Here is a 27,846-nt window from a genome sequence, read left to right as displayed (position 1 = left end):
TAGTACCATGAATTTCAGGGTTTCTTTTAAATGAATGAGTTTATCATGAAGTAGTTAACTGACACTTTGAAGGAGAGAGGATGTAGGACAGATAAATTTCAAGAGTAGAAACTTGATGCATAAGATTTGGATGCGTACAGAATTTGGGATAAGGAGAGAAGGAAAGGGTAGCTATGGCTGACAGAAAATAGGACAGAAACATTCAGGGAGCTGGAACACAAACTAAAGGCTTCCCTCTCCTTTGAGCGGTACGTTTGATAACTAAATTTCCGATGTGACTTCCACCCAACCCTACAGCTCCACCTCTGCTAAGTGTAGTTTTCGTTTGCAAGAGCTCATCCTTCAAGAACAACATTTTCAAAGATGTTGTTTCATTGGTCACTTCTCAAGCAAAGACATCTTTTGTCTTTCTTCCCTTTGCTATCTTTGTCCTTGGAAACCAAGGGTCTTTAGATCCGGTACCATGTAGAAGCCAGTCTCTGTTTCAACCTACCACAAAGAGAAAACAAAATGCCAGCTATCTGGTAGTTTATTCCTGAGTCAAGTAACTTGATGCCATTTACCATTTAACCAAGATGAAACACAGAATGTAAATGCCTTTGATATTATCAATGACATAATAACAATAAAAATAATAGATAACATTTACTGAGCATACTATGTTCTAGGCGCTATTACAAGTCTCTTCCATGTGTATCACATGTCAATTTCATAATAACCTCGGAACTGATGTCTCCTCAACTCAGTTCTCCAAGCTGCAATGCTACCTGTGAATGTACGTGAAAGAATCTCTTGATCTCAGTAACATTTTCCTGAACTGCAATTTCTTTCCAAAATAATCCTAATTCTGTTTAAGGCCCTTTATTCAATTAAGGTTGTCAAAATTTTTAAAGGATTTTCAGAGAAGACCGCACCATTTGCCAAATATTTCCACCAGTCCTTTCCAATTAAGGATAAAATGCTACTGGGACTTCCCTGGCGGTCCAATGGTTAGGACTTCGCCTTCCAATGCAGGGGGGTGTGCGGGTTCGATTCCTGGTCAGGGGGCTGAGATCCCACATGCCTCGTGGCCAAGGAACCAAGACATAAAGCAGAAGCAATGTTGTAACAAATTCAATAAAGACTTTAAAAATGGTCTACATCAACAACAAACAAAAATCTTTAAAAAAAAAAAAGGATAAAATGCTATTAAAAAAAAATTTTTTTTTTACTGCTTACATGTTAATGCTAACAAACACTCATATAAGTACTTACTATGTGCCAGACATTGTTCTGGGCGTTTTTCAATATATTAACTCATTTAATCCTCACAATAATCTTGAGGCAGGTACTACTATTATCTCCATTTTATATTACATGAGACCTTTGTAAACTGCTCAAGGTTACACAGCTAGATTGTACTGGAACTGGAATTTCCAATGAAAATTTTGACTGTTATCTGAAATCATAAATTTCTAAGGTTACAAACTTTTTAAAAAAGGTCTCCAGCTTTTGCTAATCAGGACTGCTCTCTCATCATCACCTTTGAGATGAAAGATTTGGTGGTCTAACATTATTTATCATCAACACAAAGAAACAGTCTCTTCTTATTTTCTTTTCTGAATGCCTGGTCAATAAAGAAATGTGATTTTTAGAATGATGTCTTTAAATTCATTTATGGACAGACTGTGATTTGGAGGAACCTTTATAGTAAAGAGGTGATTTTCAGTGTTGTCGTGAAACAAAAGGAAAGGGAACCAGCTAAGGACTTAGTGGTTAAAACACTATCGATCGAGACTGGTTATTTTAGCTTTACATAAGAACTTTATACTATGCATAAAAATTTTCAATATACCTTACCCAGAGTCCTAACACTGACAAAGAGCATAACTGCTAATACACTGAATCCTTCTGTTGTCACAGAAAATAAATCAGTATAAATCACGCCAATCCATCCCACCTCACTTGAAGGCAACCTGAGCAGGGTAGTACCTGGTCAGTAGGCCTCTAAGAACAGAACCATAGCAAAGCTCCAGAGCACTCAGTACAGGGTTTTTCAAAAACTGCAGGCTGCAGACTAAATTGTGAAATCAGTTTAATAGGTCATGACCAGTGTGTTAAAGAATTAAGATTGAATAGAAGAGAAGGTATCAGAGTTTATCACCACAGTGAAGGTATTTCATTATACCTTTGTTTCCTATGCGTGTAGGTCTGTGTGTAGGTCATGATATTATGAGCTGTATCCCTGGTTACGGGTCTTGGACTAGAAAGTTTGAAAGCCACTGATCTAATGAGTACTAACTCTGCAATTTTCTAGTACTAGGCTCTCTATTTAATAAAATAGGCTGCCGGGTTCTTCAGAGCCAGCCAGTAGAGCTAGTTGTAGTGAACAGATCACAGATTATAAAAGGAACCTTAAATTTCAGCCAGTCCAACTAATCACCCAACCTAAGGAGACTTTCTGTGAGATTCCCATCAGAGAGCATCTAAATTATGGGGAGAGCCTGTCTGCTCCTCTGTACATGACTCTGACTCCTAGAAAGTTCTCATTAAGCCAAATTGAAATAGAATATTAGGGTGCTGCTTTCACAGGACAGCTTTTCATATGTAGGAATTTACTTCTATATAACATTTTCTGAATAAACACAGGCTTGTTGTAGAAAATTTACAAAATACTGAAAAGCATAAAAGAGAAAATAAAAATTACCCATAATCTAACAACCCAGAGCTGACAACTGGAACCATACTAGCTGTACCTCCTTAACCTGCTTTCTTCTTAATAAGTAACAAATATTTTCCTCTTCCAAAATTCTACAACATGATTATAATGGCAACATACAGCTGAACCAGAACTTTTGGCCCATAACTTATTTCTGAAATCCCATTAGCTGGCTTAATTATTTCCAGGTTTTATTACAAAGACATTAATATGAACACCCTTGTACATACCATATTTCCTTATAATTCTTGGATTGGAATTGCTAGGTTAAAGACATGCAATATTTGAAGGCTCTGACAGGTACTGTAAAGCTGTCCCCAGAAAAGTTGTGCCCATTTACCTTCTCAATGATGACAGAGAAAGTGCACTGACCCTGAGCCTCACCAAGAACAGGCATTTGTTTTCCATCTTTGCCACTCTGGTACCCAAAAAAGTCTATTCTGTTTTGACTTACGGTGATAGTGAAACTTAAATACTTTTTGACATATTTTTTGGCCATTTTTACTTCCCCTTCTGTAAATTACTACCAAATTACCCTTTGTCCAATTATCTTTTGAGGTTTGAAGAGAATTGATTTAGCTCTTTAAATATTTGAAGAAGGCTCTTGCACCCAGTGGAATTATCATCTCTGTTGATTTGAATACGAAATGCCAGACTTCTTTTAAAAAGCTGAAGACTGTATTAGCTAATAGAATGACTAAAGTCCACAACGTTCTTTTTTTTCCCCATAAAGATCACTTTCCTGAGGAACACAGCATATGAAAGTGATATGAACTTTGTTTGTAAATGTAGATGGAAAATGACAATTTTTAAATATTTATGTTCTACAATTAAAAAGCAGAAGTTCCCCTTATACCAAGAAAAATCAATAACAGCTGTTAAAAACCTCTCACCAAGGGAGGAGTTGGTAATCTTTTCTATTCCTCTCCTTGAACAACAAACAAAATGTCCAGCTGCACTGAATCTGAGATGTTTATACGACCAAAACACAAACACGAACCTGACACCATCATGGACCCCAGGGAAGGGCGTTAGAGCTTCTCCCAAGTCAAAAGATGGGAAATTTGGCATCTCACTTTGCATGAGAACCCTAATGAAAATGCAGCCCCAAATGCCTTAAGGAGCCTCAGAAACAGCTGCCCGAGGAGAAGACCAAGGAAATTTCTAAAGTTTTTCACCCAAGTGAGGTACTAGTGCCTCTAAAATGCCCCATACACAGGTCCTAAAGGTGGGTGGGTATCCTGATTTTCCTCCTCTCTTTCCCGGTCTGCACTCCCGCTACATCCAGTCCAATATCTTGAATCTGCCCGTTCCTGCCACAATGCCTTATTTCAGGCCCTTACTACCTTCGTGTCAGGACCAGTGCAATAGCTTCCCAGCATTCCTGCTGCCATCTAAATTGCCCTCTTTAAAGTGATCCTCTACGCTGACTCGAAACAGATGCCTGTAAGATAAAAAAAATTTCACCATTCAATGGCTCCCCACTGTCAGAAGATCAAGTTTCCAATCTCACGAGCACAGCACAATGTGCCCTTTGGAGCTACGTACGTCTATAGCTCTCCTGACACTTCGGTCCAGAAGATGCAACGCCTGCTCTTCCCTCCACACTTAGGCATATGCTGTTCCCTCTTCTGAGACCTTCCCTTCCCTCCCATCAGTCTGCTGACCGCTCTGCAACCTTGAGGACTTGGCTGAAAGGATGACTTCCTCTTGGAAGTGATTTCTGATCCAGTTCTCACATCCCAGCCTGAATTCGGTGTCCTTTCTTAGTATTCTTATGGCTTTCTGGAAAAGTTAATAAATGAGTTTCCTTCTCTATTTGATGCTAACCCTATCCTAGCGTGCTGTGGGGCCTCCAGCTGCCCTGATCACATGTAATAAACCCTCCTATCCGTCTCCCTTGAGAAAAGAGAGCTCCTTGAAGTGTCCTCACCATCTTACTCTATGTAGAAACTATCACAGTGTCTGGCATATATGAAGTACTTAATCAATGCTTGTTGGGGGACTTGAACTAACTTAAGAAAAATAAGTTATGAGATGTTAAAAAATTCACCTTATTCATTTCGTCTTGGACAAACCAGACAAATCAGAGGATAATTATTAGCATAACATAGGCTCTTCATTATACAAGAAGAGTCCTGCATCCTGGATTATAAAAATATCAATTCCCTCTTCTGCACTTGAAATAACACTCAACATACACACAAGTTTTATGGACACATGCTCTTTGTGTAAGATAAGACATGTTTACACAGGCATGTAGTCATCAGTTACATTTTTAAAATACAGGATGCCAAACCCAGCTTAACATGTACACACAGTAAGTACTCAATAAATATCTTGTAAATTCTCGAGAGTTAAATATTAAACTGGTTGCTCTGCTTACGGTTATTCTCTTTTATGTGGATGCTAGGGTTCACAGGATTGAACCCAGTGAGTATATCGAAATGTGCCCTGTCCCCAGCCAGAGTAAATTGGCTGTGGAATGAGCATCTGACCCACGCTGGGCCAATCAGAATCTTTCCCTGAATATAATTTTTTAAATCTTAGGGACTAAGGAGCATGTGAGTTAATCACTTTCTGGTAGTGGGAGGTGCCAGATATAATACCAAATGTAAAATTTAAGAGCTACTGATGGTCATATTCCCTGCCATGTGCAGAAACTGATATGTAGTCATTTATATCATAGAGATGAAGCCAACACGGAGAAAAAAACAGAGATGAGAAATGATAAGAGTCCTGGAGATGACAAGATTCTAGGAGATGACAAGGGTCCAGCAGATGACAAAAATACTGGAGATGATGACAGTTCTGGTTATGTTCAGAGATGGTCCCCAATCTCTCTGAGGTTCTGCTGCCCCTCTGCCCTCCCCAGAGTTTGGTTGAGTGACATACTCCCCTCCCTTCTAAAAGATTCACATAAGCGGGCTCAGGTTGGATTCCTGTCACTTGCCAGCAAAAGAATCCTGATGTTATGAATAGATAAATAAAAAGTGGATTCGCCTCAGTTTTCTCCCTACTAATTCTTTTAACCAGCTGGTTTGGCATAACGAAAGCATGAGCTAATTTACATGAGGTTCCCCTTCAAAGAGAGAAGGAAGGTGTCCATTTCAAACAAAATAAGTTTCAGGCAGTATAAGCCAATGCAAATCGGAAGCTCTCGATCACTTGTCCTCTTCCCACAAATTAACTGTGGGTTTGCAATGTTTGTGGGAGAGACCAAGACCCAGAAACTGCAAAGGATTCCTTTCTCAGAGCTCTTTTTGCTTCTGGATCCCTTGATAACGCAAGAAGCATGAGAGAATTTTCTAATCTAAAAGTGAATTTTCCTAATGAATAAAAGAAAGCTTAATGGCAATTCAGCACTGCTTCAGCCAGAGCCTGAAGTCATGCTGGAATCTGTCCAAGTCTGGACACAAAGCCTCCTGGCTGGCACCAACGTTTCAGACCAGCTCTCTCTGCTGGAGCAGGGGCACCGCATGCTGGTGTACCCCACCACAGGGCTGCTCTTCCAGGCTGCGAGGGTGAGCCACAAAAGAGGCACACATGTGCAAAGGTTAACTGCCTTCTAATAATCCAACGGGGGGCCTCCCATCTATGCTGACTAGGGGTTGCCGAGGGAAGCCAGAGTACAGACCACAGCGCCCTGGCCATAGCTTTCCATTCTGGATGGCACTGCTTTAGGGGGCGCAGACGTTCGTGAGCTGGTGGCCCAGGGACGGCTTACACCTTGGTGCTCTGACTGCCCTGAGCTCACAGCCTACCCTTCCAGTTGCCCTGCTCCCCAGCAGACGCCTGATTCTGGGGTGCTCCCCTGTGTTTCCGGGTGCCTCTCTCTTTGGCTTGCTGCCTGGAAGCACCGTCCCTTTGGACAGAGCTCTCTCTGGTCTGACTGGTCCCCTGATGGGCTTGGGTCTCTTTGACAGGCTGCTGGGCGGGGACCACACCATGCCGCTCTGGGGGTCCGAAGCAGCCTCTCCCTTCTGAGACCTTCCCCTTCTATGAACCTCTTTTTTTTCGCCTTGGGTGCTCCCTGGCAGCAGAAGCATCGGGTGCTGACTCTGCAGAGGCCCCCTCACTCTGGAGAGGTCTCCTTTGTGGGGGTTGACCCCCTGGAGTTGGTTGATCACCACTGAGGGTAGTTATATTTTCTTGAGATAATCCTCCAAAATTGTCTCTTTTCAAAGATGGTCCTTTCTTGGACATGGCTACTTTCTGAACCAGGTCATTTGCGAGGAGGTTGGCATGGGCCTTTCTTCTGGAATAATGTACTTTTCCCCTTCTCTCTTCCTGTATCTGGGCATCTTTAGGCAATGGTTCAGCGTGGGATGGTTCAGGAATGGCTGGTGATTGGACTTTCCCTCTCCAGTCCCCCTGAGGGCTCCGGTTAGGGTGGCTGGGGGCCTCTGGGGGAGCCGGCTTACTCTGGGATTCTGGCTGCAAGGATGCCTCGTGGCCTCCAGGTGGTGCCCTTTTCAGCTGTGAGGGCCCTTTAGCTGTCTCTGTGGATAGGGGTTATTTTTTTTTTCCTAGCTCCTGTCTGCTGTACTGGCTCTTGGTTTGGGGGCAAGGCCTGTACATCTGGAATCTTCTTGATGGAGGAGTAGCCTGCCTTGGGAGCTTGCCTCTCCTTTGCAGGCCTCAAACCATGAGGAAGGGCCCCTGTGTTCTGAGGCAGCTGTTCTGAGAAGGGAGCGGGAATTTGAGGGAGCTTGACTACCTGAACCTCCCCTTCCTCGGGCGGGTCAGGGGCGGCCTGTGGTGCCAGCTCCTGCACCGGGGGCCTGATAAGGGGGAGCTTCATCTCCCTGACTTTCTCTTCCTGGACTTGCTGGGGACTGTGGCCCGGATGGGGGCTCAGGTTGTGTGGCTCCTTGGAATGGGGGGTGCCGGGAGGAGGAAGTTTACTGGGGTCTCCTTCCTGAGCTAGCGGGGGCCTGGGAGAGGGAGTCATAGTTTGATCTGAGGCTGTTCCGAGAGCCTCCTGTCTGCTGGGTGGGGGGGAGTTTGGGTGTGCGCCTCCGACTCTGGAGAGGAGCAAGGACCCGGGGCTGGGGCAGCCTGGTGGGAGCCAGCCGGCTTCTGGGAGGCAAAGTCACCGGGTCTTCCCTGTCCTGGGTCTGTTTGGTATTGGCTGAGTCCTGGGGATGCGGCAATTCTGGGTAAGGAGTGTCAACCGGAACAACTTCTGCTTTGGGGATTCCCTCCTCCAGAGGTTGTTGAGAATCTCCCAGAGGTGGTCCAAGCTTCTTGGCCTCGTTGGGACCAGAAGGATCTCTTGGAGGATCATGATGGGAACTGCTGGGTGGGAGACTGGCTGACCCAGTGTCCTCATCCTGGGTTCTCTGGGGACTAAGGGGTGTTGGGTCAGATCCCTGTGGAAGTTCAGAGCGGAGAGGGCCAGTGGGGGTTACCTTGGCCTCCCCTGATTCTTCATCCTGTTCCAGCTGAGGGCTGTGGGCTGACGGTGGGTCAGGGTGCTGAGAAGGCCCTTGGGAAGGAGTGATGGCAGACTGCCCCCCTTCACCTGCTTTCTGCGAGATGTCTGTGCCTCATTCCCAGGGAGATTTGTGGTTACTGTTTCTGAAGAAAGATCTGATTGTTGAGCATCCCCTTCCTTCCAGCTTGGGGATAAGTCTTGGGCCTGCTGAGGAATACCAAGCGCTGATGAGCTGGGCTGTGGCGGAGGCAAAGCGCTGACCTGGCTATTGGGAGAAAGCTCTTTTTGATGGGTTGCTCCCTCCTGAGTCAGCTCCTGGTTCCGGGAGGGAGCTAGGCTCTGATTTTCAGGGACCTTTGCAGGAATCTGCATTCCAGAGAGATGCTCTGTTATCTGGCCATCTGCTTGCAGTTTCGCCAAGTGCCTTGGGGATGGAACCAGGTGTGCTGGCACCCCAGAGGAAGTCTTCTTGCTAGAGGCAGCTCCCGCTTTAATATAAAAAAAGTTAGCTAAAAACATCTTAACAAATATGATGATGTAACTTTAGAAATTAATAACCAAAAAGATCTTTTCTTTTTTTTGATGCACCTGGGATCTTGAAAAGAATAAAATTACACATATCGAAGAATTTAACCGTTCCTTCTCCGTGGGGATACTAGTGCCTATAATTCACTTATTTAATGGAATTAGAGCAATTTTTAGTCAACTGAAAACAGAAACTTTTATGAATAAACACAGAGAGGCTTCTTCACAGAACCAAAATTTATATCTAGGTCTGAGAGTGGCCAGAGAATTTTCTAAGTGAATGAGATTTAAAATTTCACCACCTTAAGGGTCAATGCTGCTTTTCATGGTAGAAACTAGGGGATGGACAGCTAAGCCAGATGAAGCCCCATTTGTTTCCTTGTTTACCGGCCTTTCTCCTTGTCCCATAAAGAAACTGCGAGCTCTGTGAGGAGTCATGCCATTGTACCAGTACCTAGCAAGGTGCAGAAGCTCAGCAGGCACTCAGTAAGTAAGTGGTGAATGGAGGAAGGAAGGAAAGAATAGATCTGATGGAATCACAAGGCACCATGGCTCAGGGAAGCTGCTCCTGAGGATCCACCATCCAAGCTGCTACCCCACCCCACCCCCAGGGCAACCACTTCCCTCCAAGTACTACCCTGGATTCAAAAATGGGTCTCAGGGGATTCCCTGGTGGCGCAGTGGTTAAGAATCCATCTGGCAATGCAGGGGACACGGCTTCGAGCCCTGGTCCGGGAAGATCCCACATGCCGCGGAGCAACTAAGCCCATGCGCCACAACTACTGAGCCTGCGCTCTAGAGCCCATGAGCCACAACTACTGAAGCCCACGTGCTGCAACTACTAGAGCCCGCGTGCCACAACTACTGAAGCCCATGCGCCTAAAGCCCGTGCTCCACAACAAGAGAAGCCACCGCAATGAGAAGCCCACGTGCCACAACAAAGAGTAGCCCCCGCTCGCCGCAACTAGAGAAAGCCCTCACACAGCAACGAAGACCCAATGCCGCCAAAAATAAATAAATAAATAGATTTACAGAAAAAAAGAAATGGCTCTCAGAGGCCACTAACCATGCCAGTGTTGCAGAAGGGGGTTGCTTCCTTTAGTCATCACCACTGGAGCATATTCTTAGAGTGATTCTGGTCTCCTGACACAATCGCCCCAGCAGGCACTTGTTTAGGGTAGAAGCCCTGGTATATTCTGGTGACCCGTATATCATCGTAACCCAGTCCTTAGGACACAGCTCTGAAATGCTAGTGGTCACTTCGGAGGCGGCACACCAGTCTAGAACAGCCGTGAAGAAACTAGTCTCAGCTTACTCTTGGGGAGACCTGATACTCAGAGAGTCCAAACCACATCAGACCTCTGCGGTGAGCCCAGGGTGGTCTATCCCCAGAAGCCAGCCAGGCTCCTGGCCACCAGCCCTTCTCTCCCCACAAAGCAGGAGGTGCTCAGACTACTCCGGGTTCTTCCTGAACCTCCTAGCCTGGGAGTGTACCCCGAGCACCCAGTCAAGCCAGATGTCTCCAGGGACCAGGAGGAGACGGGGAGAAAGGAAAACCTTACCACTTGGTGGGGTTTCTGAGCGGCTGCCCTGTTTGTCATTCTGATCACCCTAGTTTACAACAGTTATAAATTAAAACACAAACATAGTCAAGAAACAAGGTTAAAATAAAATGTGAGAACAGTAAAAATATCTAGACTAGGCAAGTTCATAGAGACAGAAAGCAGATTAGAGGTCACCAGGGGGCTGGCCGGGGGTGGGGCAGGGTGGGTGTTGGTTATTTTGCTCAATGGGTATAGAGTTTCTGTTTGGAGTGGTAAAAAATATTTAAAATAGGCAGTGAATACAATTAATGCCTTCTAGGTGTACATCTAGAATGGCTAAAATGGAAAATTTTATGGTTTGTTTTTTTTTACCACAATAAGAACGTATCTTTTAACAAAATAGAAAAATATAAGAATAGTGAAATCCAATGCTGAAGGTTCTTTCCATCTAAGCCCTCCTGGTTTCCTATAATCAGACACGAGTTTTTCCCCCCACTTTTGCAATTTAACAATTCACATAACTTGCCAAATGATACCATGACCTTTATTAGGGACAAAGGCACCACTTTATGGACTAGTAAATTGCTCAATTTTCCCCTCTTTGACTCATCATCACCATCATCATTTTTCTCTATCATTAGTCAGAATTCTAAATAATGATTTTCAAATAAAATTCTATTTTATGATCTCTATAGCGAGAACTCAGGGTGGTGGTTGGATCAGCTATTTAAAAGCTTTGCAGGAAGTACTATTCCAGAAATCAGTTGTAAAGAGACGAATGGAGAGTAAAGGCATGCCATATACTGAGTTCTGAATATAGTGAGTTTTTCCTTATTTTATAGACATAATATTGTTTACTCAGGATTTTTAAAAATCTTCCTGCTTTAGAAATGAATATTATCTGCATTGTTATAGGGGAAAAAAAGACAATTCTGTACCTTAATTGATATACATTTTTAATTAACGGTAGATCTTGAGGGTTTATGATCACTCTGTACCCAAAGATCCTGCGGGTTTATAATCACTCTGTACCCAAAGTTACTATTTTATACATGCAGCTAATGGAAATTTAATTAGTCTCTCCTCTGGTGAAGGTTTGCACTTCTGGGTCCAGGCTGATGGGCCGCTGTACTGAAATCTGGATAAACACTGGGCTTTCTTTCTTCACTTTATTCCACTCTCATCATTAAGAGTAGAATTTAAAATTGCATTCTCAGTTACAAATTCGTAACATGAAATTACTACAGATAAAGCTATGTATTATTACTTCAAATGTTTGGCAATCATTTTCACTTTGCACTGACACTGCTTCTATGAAAACAATGCCATTGCCCATCAGATTTCTCTCTGTACTGAAGCTGAATATACAGATGGACGGTCTAGCCTGATTAGGGAAAACCTCAACTCTGGAAGATCAGATTCTAAAATGCTCCAGAATATTATATAGAGTTGTTTGGGTTTTGTTTCTTAGAAATGGGAGTTCAAGTGATTTCTCTAATCAAGTTAATGATTATTGATGAAAGTTAGAATGCAAAACTAAGGCTTCCCATTTCCAGTCCAGTTTTTTAATTGCTCAGACATAAAAACTGGCTTTCATAGAATCTTAAATATTTTTTATTTTAATTTCTTACCTTTGACAGCTCAGTTATACATAAAAATTATTCCAGTATACTGAAATTATGGATTTTTGCTTCTAGGGATCCCATTTACATTTATGTAAGTTATGTAAGTCTTTATGTAGATATAGCTAAACCACAGAATCTAAAATCAGAGTGACCCAGCTCAGAGGGGAGGCCAAGAGTTGACAGCCAGCCAGGCCTGTGGCAGTGACCCTCTGGGGCTCTGGGCCCTCCTCAGGGAGCCACGAGATTCATTTTGAGGTGATTATGGTTGGGCTCTGCTCTCCTGCAGTACACCTGTTAACATCTGGCCCGCGTGTACCTCACAGCCCTGAGACTCAGAGGGGCCGCTGGCTCTACTCCTGGGCCACCAGAGACACTTATAAGCTTATTAATAAGGACTATGTTAATTACAATTTTTAAATACTTGAATAATATCTGGCCTCCACAAAAATCACCTTATGTGCAAATTTATCCTTAAACTATCAACTGAAAAAAAGTAACTTCCTCCACAGATGAACTGTATAAATAAAATAGAGGGTTTGGCTTCTTAAGAAAACACATTAGTTTACAAATAGTAAACTTGTCAGAAAAACTGGCGTCTATTGAGGTCAATGATTTGGTATATTAAGTACAAACCTACCCATCTACTTTTAAAAGCTGGGATTCAATTAGTCAGTAACTGGATGGACCAGTTTCAGGTATTCAACGTATCTGAGAGTGAGAACACTCTTACTTACAAATTCCATAATTCATACTTTTCATTAAATCAGACAGGTCTAACCTAATTAGTCCAAATAAATGAAGTTTCATAAAACCCTTCAAAACAGGAGTCTATTTTCTATGCGCACATTATCTGGTCTGTTAATTTGCCAAGTGGCAGCTACAGCCAGTACTCAAGTGCTCCTGATGGCTGCAGAGCAGGACAAGCTGGGGGCCGCACCCCGCCGCCGTGGAGGCTGAGTCTTGCTCAAGAACCACAGTTGAGAGGCGCCCTCAGTGCTGCTGATGGAAAACCACGCTTGTCTCAGTTGCTCGGAACTGCTCAGGCTCAGGGGACCGACTCAGCTTTCTCCAGACCGCTGAGGGGCTGGTTTAACAGCCACGGCAACAACTTATTAATTCACAATGGGAGATGGGCCTGGCACAGGGATGGGGCAGGCTGCTCTCACCTAGGGGGCAGCCCCATGGGAACAGGTCCATGCAGGGGACCAAATTAAACATCAGAGGTTGCTGGACTAGCAAAGATTTAAAGCAAAGGGAGCCAGATTTCCTCAAGAGAAGCTTCCATGGAGCTTCCATGGAAGCCTCATTAGATACAACTGGACAGGCTCAGCTTTCTAAACAACAGACTGACGTGGAGGAGGAGGCCGTGCGGGATTACCACCACCCAATGCTCATCAGACGTCCCCCTCCGCGACACAGCACAGCCCTCCCTCCGCCAGAGGGGCCTACTTTCACAGCACGCACTTTCTTCTGGTACTTTCCGGTTACTTGTCTCCTAGGAGACGCAACTGGAAGGAAAACCTCGGTCATTATCTGTTGGTTGTTACCATTTTCACACCGACCTCATTCCAGAATTCCATGGGCACCTGATCTGGAGAACGTGTGTAGAGTTGCAAAGCAGCACCGTTAGTTTGAACTCCGGCAAAACCGTGACCGGACCTGCTTCTGCCTGGCCAGGATGCAACCCGGCCAGCAAGATCCTACGTGGGCAGAGTCACAAAGGCTAAACCACACGTACACACAAAGCTGTGGAGCATCTGCACGGCATCGGCACAGCAGCAAGAGTCTTACGTTATATTCTACATTATGTGATACGTGAATGCAGTCCAGTCCACTGGGGGGACACGCTTTTTATTATTATTATAGTGGTGGTAAAATACATGCAACATAAAATTTGCCATCTTAACCATTTTTAAGTGTATGGTTCAACAGTGTTAAGCACACTCACGTTGTTCTGCAACCAATTCTCAGAACTCTTTCCATCTTGCAAAACTGAAACTCTGCCACCATTAAACAATGCCCCTGTTCCTCTCTCCCCCCGCCCCTGGTAACCACCCTCCTTCCTTCTGTCTCTATAATTTGTCTACTCTGGGTACCTCATATAATTAGAATCATGCACTATATGTGTTTTTGGTTATTGCACTTAGCAGAATGTTCTCAAGGTTTATCCGTGTTGTAGCGGGTGTCAGAATTTCCTTCCTTTTTAAGGCTGAATACTATTCCCGTGTACATATAAACCATATTTTGTTTATCCATTCATCTGTCAATGACTGCCTGGGTTACTTCCACCTTTGGGCTACTGTACTGTGAATAATGCTGCTGTGAACGTGGGTGTACAAAGGCTGTGCAACACCTTGTTTCAGTTCTTTCGGGTATATACCCAGGAGTGGAACCACTGGATCATACGGTAATTCTATTTTTAATTGTTTTGGGGAACCACCATACTGTTTTCCATAGAAGCCACACCATTTTACATTTCTAATTTCTCCACATCCTTGCCAGCACATTTTCTATTTTTTGTTTTGTTTTGCTTTTTCATAGTAGCCATCCTAAGGGGTGTGAGGTGGATTTGGGGGGAAACTGTTAAATACATCTCAAAATACTCATGTACTAAAATTCTAATTTAGGGTTTTAGAATTCCTAGATTCCAAGGAGATGCACGTATATATCCCATGTCATTTGCTGTGCATGATTCATGAGGCAGGTGGGGAGCATTCATTCCATCTAACAAGACAGAAGCTCAGAACAGCTAAGCAGCCTGTCCCAGGGGGCAGCAGGGCCGGGACCAGCCTCACATCCCCTGACCACTGCTCTCCCGTTATACTCTGTAGTGCAACATTTTGAGGACTGTGGAAATGCAAAGAAAGGGAGAGAGAATCTCTTGGATTGGGACAATGCTGTCAAGCAGAACACCACCTCAGCCCCCTTAGGAGCCAAACTTCCAGGAGGTGGAGTTCTGAACTGTGGGGCTGACCCATACCTACCATGAGTAGGTACTCCAAGGTACTGCTTAAAGGAAAGTCTTGTGAGGTCCATTATGGTCACCTTGACAAGCAGAGGGACTGGTCCAGAGGGCTGACTCATGCATCTTATTTGTGGGGACCAGAGGAAGTACAGGGATTAAAGAGTCAGAACCAGCCCCATGGGAACAGGTTGATGAGTCCCCAAATAACAACCCACAGATTTGTTTTCCTTTCCATGCCAAACAAAAGGGACAGAGCAGTACCTGTGGTTGGAGCCAAACTCTTGGCAGTTGCCTCCGACAATCCAAGGTATTCTCTAATGAGCTGACTCAAAGTTTGGTAGGCAACATCCAGATCATCTACAGTAAGGAAGAGAATGTATGTTAAAGCAACAGAATTATATCAAAATAGAGCCAATCTGTGGTGATGGTTTTTTAACTAGATCTACTTTTATGAATACTGTGGTAGGCAGAATTCTAAGACCCAATGACACTTCACCCTTGTATAATCACCCCCCCAACACTCGAGGGTGGGCAGAACCTGTGAACATGATGAGCTACGACTCCTGTGATTACGTTAGGTTATATAGCAAAGGGATTTTCACGAATGTAATTAAGGTTACTTATCAACTGAGTTTGGGCTAATCAAAAAGGAGATTATCTAGGTGGGCCTACGCTAATCACATGATCCCCATAAAAGGAGGTTTTCTGGTTGCAGAAGAGGAAGGCAGAGACTCGAAGCATGAGTAGGATTTGATGGGCTATTGCTGGCCTGAAGATGGAGGGGGCCATGTGGGTAGGACCTGAGAGCAGCCTCAAAAGCTGAGGGTCACCCTTGGCAGATAGCCAGCCAGCAACCAGGGACCTCAGTCCTACAACCACAAGAAACTGCATTCGGTCAACAATAAGAAGGTACTTTAGAGCAGATTTTTCCCCAGTAACCTTACACTTCAAAAATAAAACTTTGCTGAAAGTTACTGACCTGCATTGACTACTGCATCAAAATATCCTGGATATTTCTGATTAATTTTAATATAAAGGTCTACTCTGGAGACAGCAAATTCAATCTCTATACGACTGAATAATCCTTTTCTCCTCAAGTTGCCCTCATATTTTTTCTTGTCCATGGGTACCACCAGGATGTATCGAGGCTCAAAATAGGAATGTTTTAAACTTCTTACACCCTATGCATTTAAAGAAAAGATAATCAGTTAGAAACAGAGACACAATTTAGAAATCATTTAGGAGATACGTGACAACATGGGTGTAGTAAGTACTGAGGAATTTATTTTACCTGTATAATTAGCTATTATTTTCCTACAAGTATCCCAGGATTAGGTTACTTCTCTCTGCTCATCAAATATCACATTATCACTGGAAAAATAAGAATTTGTCCTACCTGGTTATCCTCTAACTAATCATTGTAATGCATATGACTCTTAAAAGAGAAAACTGCTAGAGACAAATAGGTATGCTCACTGCAACTTTATTACTGAAAAGTAATTTCAATTCTACATTTCAAAAGGCATCCTTGCAGCCCCAGGAGATAGAGATCTTACCATAGAGAAAGGCTCCTCTGTTACCCTTTTGTCATGGACTTGGGCCCTTCCTGTTCCTAAACCAGCAACCTGGTTGGCTGGTTCCTACCATTTCTCACAGCCTGTACCCAGAGCACGGGAAGGCCAAGCTCATGATACCCTGCTAACCAGGAGCCCACACAACCAGGGAAGCAGTGGCAGGTAGTGCTCTGAGGATCTGGAGGGCTGGGTCAGGGCTGCAGCTCTCCAGCTTCTGTGACTCTGTGCAAATCCCTCAAGCTCCCTGAGTAATCAGGGTCCTTATCTGTGAAATGGAAGAGCTACTCCAAATGGACTCTAAAGTTTCTTCCACCTCAATCCTACCATCAATAATTTAACTTAATGTTCAAAATCTTTGTTTTTAAAAATTCAGGGGGAAGAAATACAGGCTCTTTTCAAAAACAATGTCTACAAGGGTCAATGAGGAGGACAGTTGGGAAAAATGGTTTAGCTGGGAAGAGTCAGGAATAAAGCCTGGTTTATGGACTCAACCTCTTGGAAATGAGTAGGAAAAAACTCTCAGGAAGGAAAAAAGTAAAACAGGGGCCAGAACTCAGAACCATTAAACTGGAAAAAGTTAGACACAGGAGCTGGTGAGTCTCTGCACTCAAAGTTCCATTAATTTTTGTTTCTGCCTTGTCCAAGAAAGACATTTTAGGGAAAAGGTCTTTCTTTTGGCTAATTAGCATAGAAACAAAGTAAACCTTCTTAAGGATGTACAACCAATCAACTGCAGAATGATAAGAATTGCAGGATTTTTAAGTTAGGAAAATTAACAAACTGGAAGAAACGTGACCTGTTTCACTGAAGCGAGGCAACACTTAGACCAATACAAAGGGCTGAAAAGGAATCCCAGTCTCCTGCTCTCGGAAGTCAGAGAGGAAAAAAGTTTTAAGGGAGATTCAAGTCGATAGTAAAGGAATATCAAAAAACCAATCAACTGTCTTTGAAGATCTCAAATAGTTAAATAAAGCCACATATTTTTTAAAACAAATGAGTAGGAAATTCCTAGTTTTACTCTGGAGTTGATTTTAGAGAGACTTCTGTATATTCTAATTACAGAAGATCACTGGGGGAAGATACTGGGGAAGAAAGAAAGATCTCCTGAAATCTGCAAGTCTAAATTGCTCAAAGTATGAAAAGATAGTAACCAGTGAGCAGCTGGAATCAAATGGCAGCATGGCCCATGCGTCTTCCCCGGAGAAGGAAGGGACAAGGTCAGTGGCAGGGCCCTGCCACTGTCCTGTGTGGACGGGGAACCAGTTCCACACCCTGTAGGAAACATTTTGTCTGATATCACTTATACAGAGACCAGTGCTCTAAAAAGAAAAACGGATAATTTAGTGAGGAAATAACTTAGAAAATAAATCTTGAGTGGCAGTTTTACTCCATAGCATTTGGGTGATGTCTAGTATTGTAATCTAACTCCTGTCATTTGAATTATTTATATCTTGCTTCCCCTAAGCTAATTACAAACTTAAAATCTCACAAATTTGTATGCATTCCTCTTGGGCCTAGCAGTGTTCGGCCTACACATTGTAGATCCACACACTGTAGCCCCCTCCCCAATCCCAAATATATATACACATTTACACATTAAAAAGAAATCGATTGAATGCAAAGTACTTACTTCTATTTCCATATGCACACAGCTTGCTAAACCATCTCTTGCGATATCTTCTATGGTGTCCCTACTTAATCCATACTTGTGATTACCATAATTAAAGGTTAGAATAAATTTCCCCTGCAATGTAAGAAGTACAAAGATTTTCCTATAACAGCTGCCATCACGGAATTTAATATAAATAAAATGATTTGATGTCTTACTTTTATATGATTCCATAAAACGTACAAATATGAGCAATTGTATAAGGATGACAATGGGTTGATGAAACTTAATACCAAACTGCGATACAGAAATTCATTCAGAATTCCCAGCTGGCCAAAAAATATTAGGCTTTTGGAAATAACCAGCTGACCAAACGTTAGAGCAGAGTGAAGGCAGTGAAGCTTATGATAAACAGATCATTTTGCTTACTTACCCACTTCCTGCCAAACCTGCACTATAAACCTTCATTACTGAGAAAGCCAAACTAATAGTTCACCTTTTGCCTCAGCCATTTTGGCTATGCCAGTACACCAGGTCTCCCCCAAAAGCTTCCATTCTCAAGTGCCTTGCATTCCCAGATAAGCCTGAAGGCCATGAATTACAGCGACATCCATAAACCTTTGCATCCTGAGATAAGCGATGAAAAACAGACCCATCCTGCTTTTCCTTATAAACATAGCTTTTTACTGAAACTGCCCCAAATGTATTCAGCATCAGTATTGTGTGCCCTCTAGTCATCTGAGGTACAAATACTGCCTTCTCTCTATATTCTGGAAGCCCAGTTCTTCCTGAAACTGTAGTCTCATGCAAAAAAAAAAAAAAGCAAGTAGAACACATCTCTCAAAATTGTTTGAACTGGACTTCCCTGGTGGCGCAGTGGTTAAGAATCCGCCCGCCAGTGCAGGGGACACGGCTTCGAGCCCTGGTCTGGGAAGATCCCACGTGCCGCGGAGCAACTAAGCCCATGCGCCTCAACTACTGAGCCTGTGCTCTAGAGCCCATGAGCCACAACTACTGAAGCCCGCGCGCCTAGAGCCCGTGCTCCTCAACAAGAGAAGCCACCGCAATGAGAAGCCCACGCACAGCAACGAAGAGTAGACCCCGTTCGCCGCAACTAGAGAAAGCCCGTGCGCAGGAATGAAGACCCAACGCAGCCAAAAATAAATAAATAAATGTATTAAAAAAAATTGTCTGACTTTTCCTTTGATGACATTATATTTATTAGACAAGATTTAATCTAAACTGGGACGCTGATGACAACAGAAGGAACAAAAATGTGGACATCCTTAGCCACTGTGACTCCTCAGATAACATGATTTTGAAATAAATAATGAAGTGAAAACTCCCAAGGCCAAATCCCATCAATTGAAGCCCAGCAAAAGGCACCGCCGTCATTAAAAACAGTAGCAGTCAGGGGTCTTTGATGCTGCCCTGTGCCTCCTGGCCCAGATGTTCTGGAGATTTGCATGTGTGTATGTTGTGGGGCGGGGGCGCTGCCTGGCGGGGGGGTGTTCGAAGGGTAGGAGACATACGGTGTCCCTCAGGAGGGTGGGTCTCTGGGGGATGTGTCTGTTGCGGGTGATGAGGAAAACCCCCATCCACCATAATCAGAAGACATTTATGTCATATATTCTATAAGTTAAAGACCCAGCAATAAATATCCTTTTACTTTACTCCCTCAATGTCATACTGTGTTCTTTGGGACAAATACTGTGACTCCTTTCCTTTTACTATCTATATGATATCTATATAGATAGACACCTGAGTCTCCCCGTAAGGTACGACAAACTTTATCTTGTTTACTGTGACTCACTCTGTTTTCATAATGCATATTTGAATCACTTTTCAGATATATACTATGAGTTTGTTTACTTGTGTGTACAAGGGCCTCCCTCTGTGGATCCCAAAAACATTTTCTGGAAGGATGTAAGGTTGGGAGAAATCTTGCACTGTACTTGTGTACATAAAACAGGCCTTGTTTAACTGTTTTGTTAAGAATTGAGATGAGTGGTCCCCCAGCTTCTGGAGGGTGATACTCCTTTCACCGCTTCCTGCCTGTGGATTTCTTAATAAACAGCAATAATCATATCTCAGAGACCTCCAGATCTGTGATCTTATTTCCACAAGAGTAGAAGAGTCTCTGCAGGTAAGTGACTGTGTATATGGCCTTAAGAAGGGTTCATGCGTCTGTGGGCACATGGGGGGATGATCTTTGTTTTTGGGGGGGTGTGGAGTGTATGGAAGCATGTGCTAGTCTGTGTGTACCTGTCAGAGTGGAGAGGTGTGACTGTCCACAGCAGGCGTGCCAGGGTGGGGTGTGCCCGGGCTGTCTGTCAAGGGGTACTGTGACTTGGGAGGGGGCAGGCTGGCTAGGGGAGTGTGCATGGAGAGGGGCTCTGTGTACAGAGGCTGAGTGTGTGGGCGTGGTTTGCTCCCCTGACAATGTGTCACGAGTTTCTAATCTCTAGGTTTGTCTCTCTTCACAAAACAGCCTCAAGCTCACTTGAAAGAAAAGAAGATCTGAAGCAAAATTCAAGTTGAATATGATGACGCCCTTACAGTGAAGTAATATATGTTAGCAGAAGCAGGAAAAATGAGTACTTCTCAAACACACAAGCACTCCCATAGAGGGAGTAAAACTAGAAGACTAAATATAGTACAAAAGTACAGTGATTTCTCAGACTAGGAACTGAACCAGACTTACTTGATTACAGATATGATAAGGTATGAAACATCAGAGGAGCACACGGGGCACGGAGCACAGTGGAACTAAATCAAGAAAAAATGCCCCAGACTCTAACAAGAGAAATTAACATCAATTTGGGGAACTAGCTGTCTTTCAACCCAAAGAGTCCTAAGAGAATGCTTCTTACTAATATCAAGATAACTCCTCAGGTTTCTCTTAACGGCTTTTAGAAATATAAAGTCTCAGAGTACCGTTGGTACGTAAAACCGAACTTCTAAAACATAGCCCTAGGAGAGAAACTCATAAAGAATTTCCAAGATGTTCTTTTGACAAGATTAAAGGGAAAATGGCCTAGGGATTATAGGGTTTTTTCACTTGGGTTTCTCTGTGAATGCAAGAGAAAATACGCACCATGTGTAAAGCTGGTCATTCAAAATTAAACTCGTGGCAACTGCAGAGCCTATGCTTAAATGCTCCACAGTTATGAGCACTGAGGTATAAGCCAGGTCCATTATTTAGGGATGGGGCAGAAAAAGGATGGAGGATGGAGAAGGGGAGGGAGGGGAGGAGGGATGTAGCTGTAAGAGTATCACTGGTTAGATGGCAATCTTTCAAAAGCAGAAGCATAGACTAGTCCTTAACCCCGTCCTTCAGGAAGCTTCAGGGGAAAAAACAAAGAGCTGTGTAGGATTCATTTGGTGATAGAAAAAATGGTAATATAAACAAAAATAAGGCCCAAGGTGAAGAGAAAATAAAAGGCTTACAGATTCATCAGTAGTGATGAAGATATGAGATGTTCTTTCTGTTTAACTGAAGTCATGGGTGAATAAGGTTGCCCAGGGCGCCAATGAAATGGACAAGGGCAGGGTAGTTATCCTCACCTAGGAAAGACACAGACCTCAAAGAAATGAGGAAACTTCTCCTGTCTACTGTCGAGAGCTTCCACATGCATTAATGACCTCCAGGACTTAGGACTTCTCACACAGCGATGTTATGGTGGAAGGTCAAGTCTGTGTATGTGTCCAGGGAAGACCAACTGGCTGGGACACACCAGTGCGAAATGGTGTTTAGGGTCACAACAATTAGAAAGCACCAGTGATAACAAACAGAGGGAGTGGTCTCTGGACAGAACGCGCCAACCCCCAACCCCCGGTCAGTGCTCAATTCACAAGCTTGCTGCGACACATCAAGTCTTTGGGAATTGTTTATCTTGAGTAAAATCTGAGCAGTAGAGCAGCACCCGATAAACACAGATCTCAAGATCTTTTCGCGGTGCTCTTTCTTCCATTTTCTTAAAACGTCTATTTATTCAGTGCCATTGGAAATTTACAATATTTCCTCCAAGATCATAAAATAAAGCAGCATGTGAACAATGATGTATCAAATGGTTTAAGAAAAAAACCAACTCAATAAGAACACATCTCTCGGGAAAAACACAAATATAATTCTCTTTCTTAACACTATTTCCTAATATTTCTACCAGAGAACATACATTTCTTGTGCATTAAATATAAAGAGCAGTCTTACCATGTTTAGCATTTCATCAAAAACTTCTTGAGAGATAAAATGGTAATCAACCCGATCCCCTTCTCGAAAGTAAGGCAGTCTTGTGGTGTGGCAGGCCCTGAAAACAGAATGTAGATAACCTCGTCTCTTTCTATTAATTTGAAGTTCAAAATGGAAAAGGTTTTGGTGTAAAGTATGTTTTCAAAAATTAAAATTGATCCACAAAACATAAAGTAACATTATTCTGAAAACCCTGAGTTCTGGCAGTGCTAGACTACATTCACTTGCTATACTGCATAGGGATTATAAAAACTTTTGGATTATCGACACCATATTTTCACTCATTGTTCCTTATCACCTTCTGAATCACCACCTCTGACATCACATCATAATACTTTAAGAAGTATAACAGTATTTATTACCCATATACTTTCCACCCAAGTGCTTTCGTGCTCTCTCTGATCTATGGGCTTTTTCTGTAACGCTTCCCTCCCCGTTCCTCTGCCAGGTTAGCCCACTTGTCTTCAGGACTCAATTTAAGGGTCACCCCCAAAAGGCCTTTCCTGACTCCCTGTGGATGGGTTCTGCACCTCTTTATCCACCCTGAGCCTCAGTGCCTGCCACCAACTCCTCCCAGCCCCTTATTCAGGACCTCCATCTCCTCTGCTGCCTGAGGGCAGAGACCAGCTCATTCCTTATTCCTGCCACACTTATCAGTACTATGTACGAACCTCCCACGGGAAGCCATGATTCCAAAGCTGAATGGCATTCTCAGGTCAACCAAAGAGGCCTTTTCTGCCCACTGCCTGAAATAGCATCCCTACCCCAGCCCACCACGCCCCCAATTACTCTCCATCACCCAAATTGCCTTCTCTTATCTGTCTTTTCCTATCTTCTCCAGCAGGACATACAAATCACGAGGAGAGGACTTTATCTTGTTGGTCTTATCTGCCACTGCATTCCCCATGCCTGGCCCCCAGTAGGCGTTTGCTAAAGATTTGTGACATGATGAATTAATCGAACGTGTGAAGTGGATGGCAGCTGGGATGAGCTCCATTTGAAGATGACTATAGAAATGACTTGCCCGAGGCCACAGAGCAGGCCAGTATCGGTCCCAGAACTAGACTATGGGGCTCCCATCTAGACCAGGACTGTTGATTTCAGACCATGCTGACTTCCCAATGTTAAGTTCTGGGAACGCAAACTGATTTTTAGATTATCCTATGGTTTTAAAACAGGAGATGCAAGTAGCTAGACACTTGACATGCTATTTCATTGATTGCTCACAAAAAGACATGAGGCAGGTGCTACTGTTTTTATTTTACAGATGATGAAACTGAGGCACAGCAGTAAAGTAACGTGACTAAGTAACAACCACAGGATGACACCAAAGTCAAGTCCTTTTAGTATCACACTAAGACGGTAAACTCACAACCTCAAAATCTTCTCCACTTCAAAGTCAAAGACAGGCAAACTTCTCTAATTCATACCGCTGTTCCCCTTCTTTAAAATCAAGAATTAGCTATACTATAAATTTAAAGGTCTTAACATTACATTTAAATTGTATACACAGGAAAGAGCACATTTTAAGAGAAGGCTATCAAAACACCATGACGTTTGTTGTGCTGTTTGCATGCACTGGAATTTCTTTATACCCCTTGGCAGGGACATGAGACCTTCTGTCTACTGGTGTCCTTGACAGTCAGGACAGATAACTCGCTTGGCATCCCGTACCACACACCCTTAGCATAGCCTATACACACTGCACTGAATTTGCATTTTCCAACAAAGGAATTGAGCAGCAGGGATTTTTTCAGAACTTCTAAAAGGAAGACAAAGCAAAGAAGCAATCTGAAGCTTCTAGGCAGGTAAACAAAGAGATGGCTTCACTGACATGGAGAAAGCTATGACAGAACCAGCATCCACTACGGAACTTTCTATTAAGAAGGACCTAAGATGACCTGCAGTTTTTTGAATCTGTCATCCAATTTTCACATATAGAAATGTTCGCTGTGTAGTATGCTGCCCAAATATGAATGTCTTGAAAAGGAAATACTTCACAGGGAAAGCAATGTTTCATTAAACTCAGAAAAACATGACGCCAGATTTTAGACGAAGAAATTTGCTTGGGCCACCACCTTCAACATCGTTCCTCTCTCCTGTCTAAATATAATTTCAATTGTAATTTACATTTCCATGAGTTTATTATTTACTAGCTCAATCACGGTAAATTAATTAAATCATGGTTTGTAATGGGAGCCATACTCCCTGTTAGTTTCATTTAACAGACAAAAGAGCTGTGTTCGCGATTAACTTCAGAATACAACACTGGCACTAAAAGTCTAATGGTGAGTCAGACATTCTTAAAGGCCAATTCACTGGCCAGCTGTCACTGAGGATCCTAACAAACCAAGTCCATGGAGAGGAGGAGATGATCAGGAGGGAAAGGAATCTGGAAGGCCAGGCCAAATAATGAAATATTACCAAACCCAGGAAAATGTAAGAGGAAGAAGAAACAATGCCTAAGAAGAGCTAGCAGGCAGCTGAGGAAGTAGAAATTTTTTTAGTGTGATTCAGAAGCATGAAGATTTAGAATCTCAACTCTGGACCAGATTGCTTCAAGAAATAACTTGTTACTGCACATATTTAGGCAGAGGCTTGGCTGTGAGCACACCCAAATTCAAGCACATTTATAGCATGCCATATTGTTAGCAAGGGAACTCTTTCACTGGGTGTCCACAAAAGCCCAGGTATTCCTAGGGCATTTGGTAGGCAAATTAAATTGGTCCCAATGCCCAATGCAAACATATGTCAATAAATTGCTGGATACAGTTTAAGAGATCACGAACAGAGAAGATTCCAGCACATACTGTGTCTGAGTATCAAATTCCAGGAAGCCACTACTCTGTCCACTTTCCCGTAACTGCATACCACTCTCTAATTCATGCCATTATCACCTGTCACTATATCCTAACCAGTCTCCTCATCTCCAGCCTTCCCTCTGAGCCCCCTCCCAAACTGCCCACAGGGGACACTTTCTAAAATGCAGCTGTGATCATGACACTCCCCTGCTTAGAGAACCCTTATGATCAGACCCCTGTCTATTTTTCTGGTCTTCTGCCATCTTCCTCCATGCTTCAAGCTTAGCCACACTACAATGTACTTTCAGTTAATCAAATGTGCCAGGCTTCCCTGGTGGCGCAGTGGTTAAGAATCTGCCTGCCAATGCAGAGGACACGGGTTTGAGCCCTGGTCCGGGAAGATCCTACATGCCGCGGAGGAAGTAAACCCGTGTGTCACAACTACCGGGCCTGTGTGCCACAACTACTGAAGCCGGCGTGCCTAGAACCCAGGCCCTGCAACAAGAGAAGCCACCACAATGAGAAGCCCATGCACCGCAACAAAAGAGTAGCCCCTGCTTGCCGCAACGAGAGAAAGCCTGTGTGCAGCAACAAAAACCCAACACAGCCAAAAAACTCAAATGTGCCTGTTGTTCTTTCTGCCTGGATCTCAGGCACCTGTTCCCCCCTGCCTCAAATCTCACATCCCACTTATCTTTTATTTCTCCTGTCACAGAGGCTCTTTACTTCCCTCATCATAGCACCCATCAAACTGTTTTGTTAGCATTTACTTATCTAATCTCACAGTAGAGTGTAAGCTGCCAGGAGGGCAAGACTCATGTCTGCTTGTTTTACAATCTTATCACTGGTACAATGCACATGGATGGTGCTCAAGAAACACTGACTGAAGGAATAAATAAACCATTCTACTAGTCTGTCACACCTGTATAAAGAGACATTAGGTCAGATGGCTCTTGGGGAGCTACAGCTCATACCATCTCATTTAGCTAAATAGCTGCAGGCTTTTATTTTACCATATTATAGTGCTAAAAATAAAATATAGTTAGTAGTCAACATCATGAAAAAGGTTACACAAATAGAGATTGCTATAAAACAGAGATCTAAGGAAGAAGTATACAGTTTTACTTTCATGACTATTCAGATCACTTTCAAGGCCTTAAATCTGGAAGATGAACAGGCATGCCAGTATTGCTTTCTGTTTCTCTCATTACCCAGCAGTTTTCTAGGAAGCCACTGATTTGTATGGTACTGTTAAGACTGGAAATAAATGGAGACACTCCGAAGGCAGTAAATGCCTATCTCTAGGCCACTTGTAACTAATACAAGTAAAGAAAGGACATCCAACCTATTTCTAAAACCAAGAACAAATGGTAAAAGCAGATCCTTGGGGCTTCCCTGGTGGCGCAGTGGTTGAGAGTCCGCCTGCCGATGCAGGGGACGTGGGTTCGTGCCCCGGTCTGGGAAGATCCCACATGCCGCGGAGCGGCTGCCCCCGTGAGCCATGGCCGCTGAGCCTGTGAGTCCGGAGCCTGTTGCTCCGCAACGGGGAGGCCACAACAGTGAGAGGCCCGCATACCGCAAAAAAAAAAAAAAAAAAAAAAAAAAAAGCAGATCCTTGGACAAGAGCACAATCCCTCAGCCATTCCAATATTTGTTATACCACCGAGCCATGTTTTTAATATTTATACATCGGGATATGCAACTTAGCATGTGAAAATTTCATTGAATGTCTTGGTCTTGGGTGAATGCAATTTAAAAAGGAAGACAAGGGCTTCCCTGGTGGTGCAGTGGTTAAGAGTCCGCCAGCTGATGCAGGGGAAGCAGGTTCGTGCCCCGGTCCGGGAAGATCCCACATGCAGCAGAGTGGCTGGGCCTGTGAGCCATGGCTGCTGAGCCTGTGCCTCCGGAGCCTGTGCTCCGCAATGGGAGAGGCCACAACAGTGAGAGGCCCGCATACCAAAAAAAAAGAAAAAAGGAAGACAAGATGCTGGGAGAAAATGAGATAAATAGGAGGGAGAGAAAACATTCAAGTAAATGGCAGAGAAATGAGACTGTATTCAGCCCTTTTTTTTCCATTTAATTAAAAATCAATAAAATGTATGATGGATAAAGAATAAAATAAAACTTAAACAACAGCAATCAAGAGTCCCTCCCATCAGGAAAGTTGCACAAGCCTCTTAGCCTCATCCACCAGAGGGCATACAGCAGAAGCAAGAAGAACTACAATCCTGCAGCCTGTGGAACAAAAACCACATTCACAGAAAGATAGACAAGATGAAAAGGCAGAGGACTAGGTACCAGATGAAGGAAAAAGATAAAACCCCAGAAAAACAATTAAATGAAGTGGAGATAGGCAATCTTCCAGAAAAAGAATTCAGAATAATGATAGTGAAGATGATCCAGGACCTCAGAAAAAGAATGGAGGCAAAGGTCGAGAAGAGGTAAGAAATGTTGAACAAAGACCTAGAAGATTTAAAGAACAAACAAACAGAGATGAACAATACAATAAGTGAAATGAAAAATACACTAGAAGGAATCAATAGCAGAATAAATGAGGCAGAACAACAGATAAGTGACCTGAAAGACAGAATGGTGGAATTCACTGCTGTGGAGCAGAATAAAGAAAAAAGAAGGAAAAGAAATGAAGACAGCCTAAGAGACCTCTGGGACAACATTAAACGCAACAACATTCGCATTATAGGGGTCCCAGAAGGAGAAAAGAGAGAGAAAGGACCAGAGAAAATATCTGAAGAGATTATACTTGAAAACTTCCCTAACATGGGAAAGGAAATAGCCACACAAGTCCAGGAAGC

The 27,846-nt window shown here is 43.3% G+C and overlaps 1 protein-coding gene across 1 annotated transcript in view; it reads right to left on the bottom strand.

Annotated features, from left to right (window-relative positions):
* LRGUK (leucine rich repeats and guanylate kinase domain containing) overlaps positions 1-27,846 on the bottom strand; it is a 118,764-nt gene that overhangs the window by 26,750 nt on the left and 64,168 nt on the right. The window contains exons 12-15 of the mRNA XM_065884037.1: positions 22,194-22,290; positions 18,002-18,115; positions 15,777-15,978; positions 15,059-15,154 (exon numbers count right to left, since the gene is read on the bottom strand). Of these exons, the coding sequence (XP_065740109.1) occupies positions 15,059-15,154; positions 15,777-15,978; positions 18,002-18,115; positions 22,194-22,290 (509 nt within the window). The remainder of the gene's footprint in view (positions 1-15,058; positions 15,155-15,776; positions 15,979-18,001; positions 18,116-22,193; positions 22,291-27,846) is intronic.

This window comes from Phocoena phocoena, chromosome 9, assembly GCF_963924675.1.
Source record: "Phocoena phocoena chromosome 9, mPhoPho1.1, whole genome shotgun sequence".
NCBI classification, from domain to species: domain Eukaryota; kingdom Metazoa; phylum Chordata; class Mammalia; order Artiodactyla; family Phocoenidae; genus Phocoena; species Phocoena phocoena.
The sequence above is the reverse complement of the archived record's forward strand: the minus strand, read 5'-3'. Positions and strand labels throughout refer to the sequence as shown.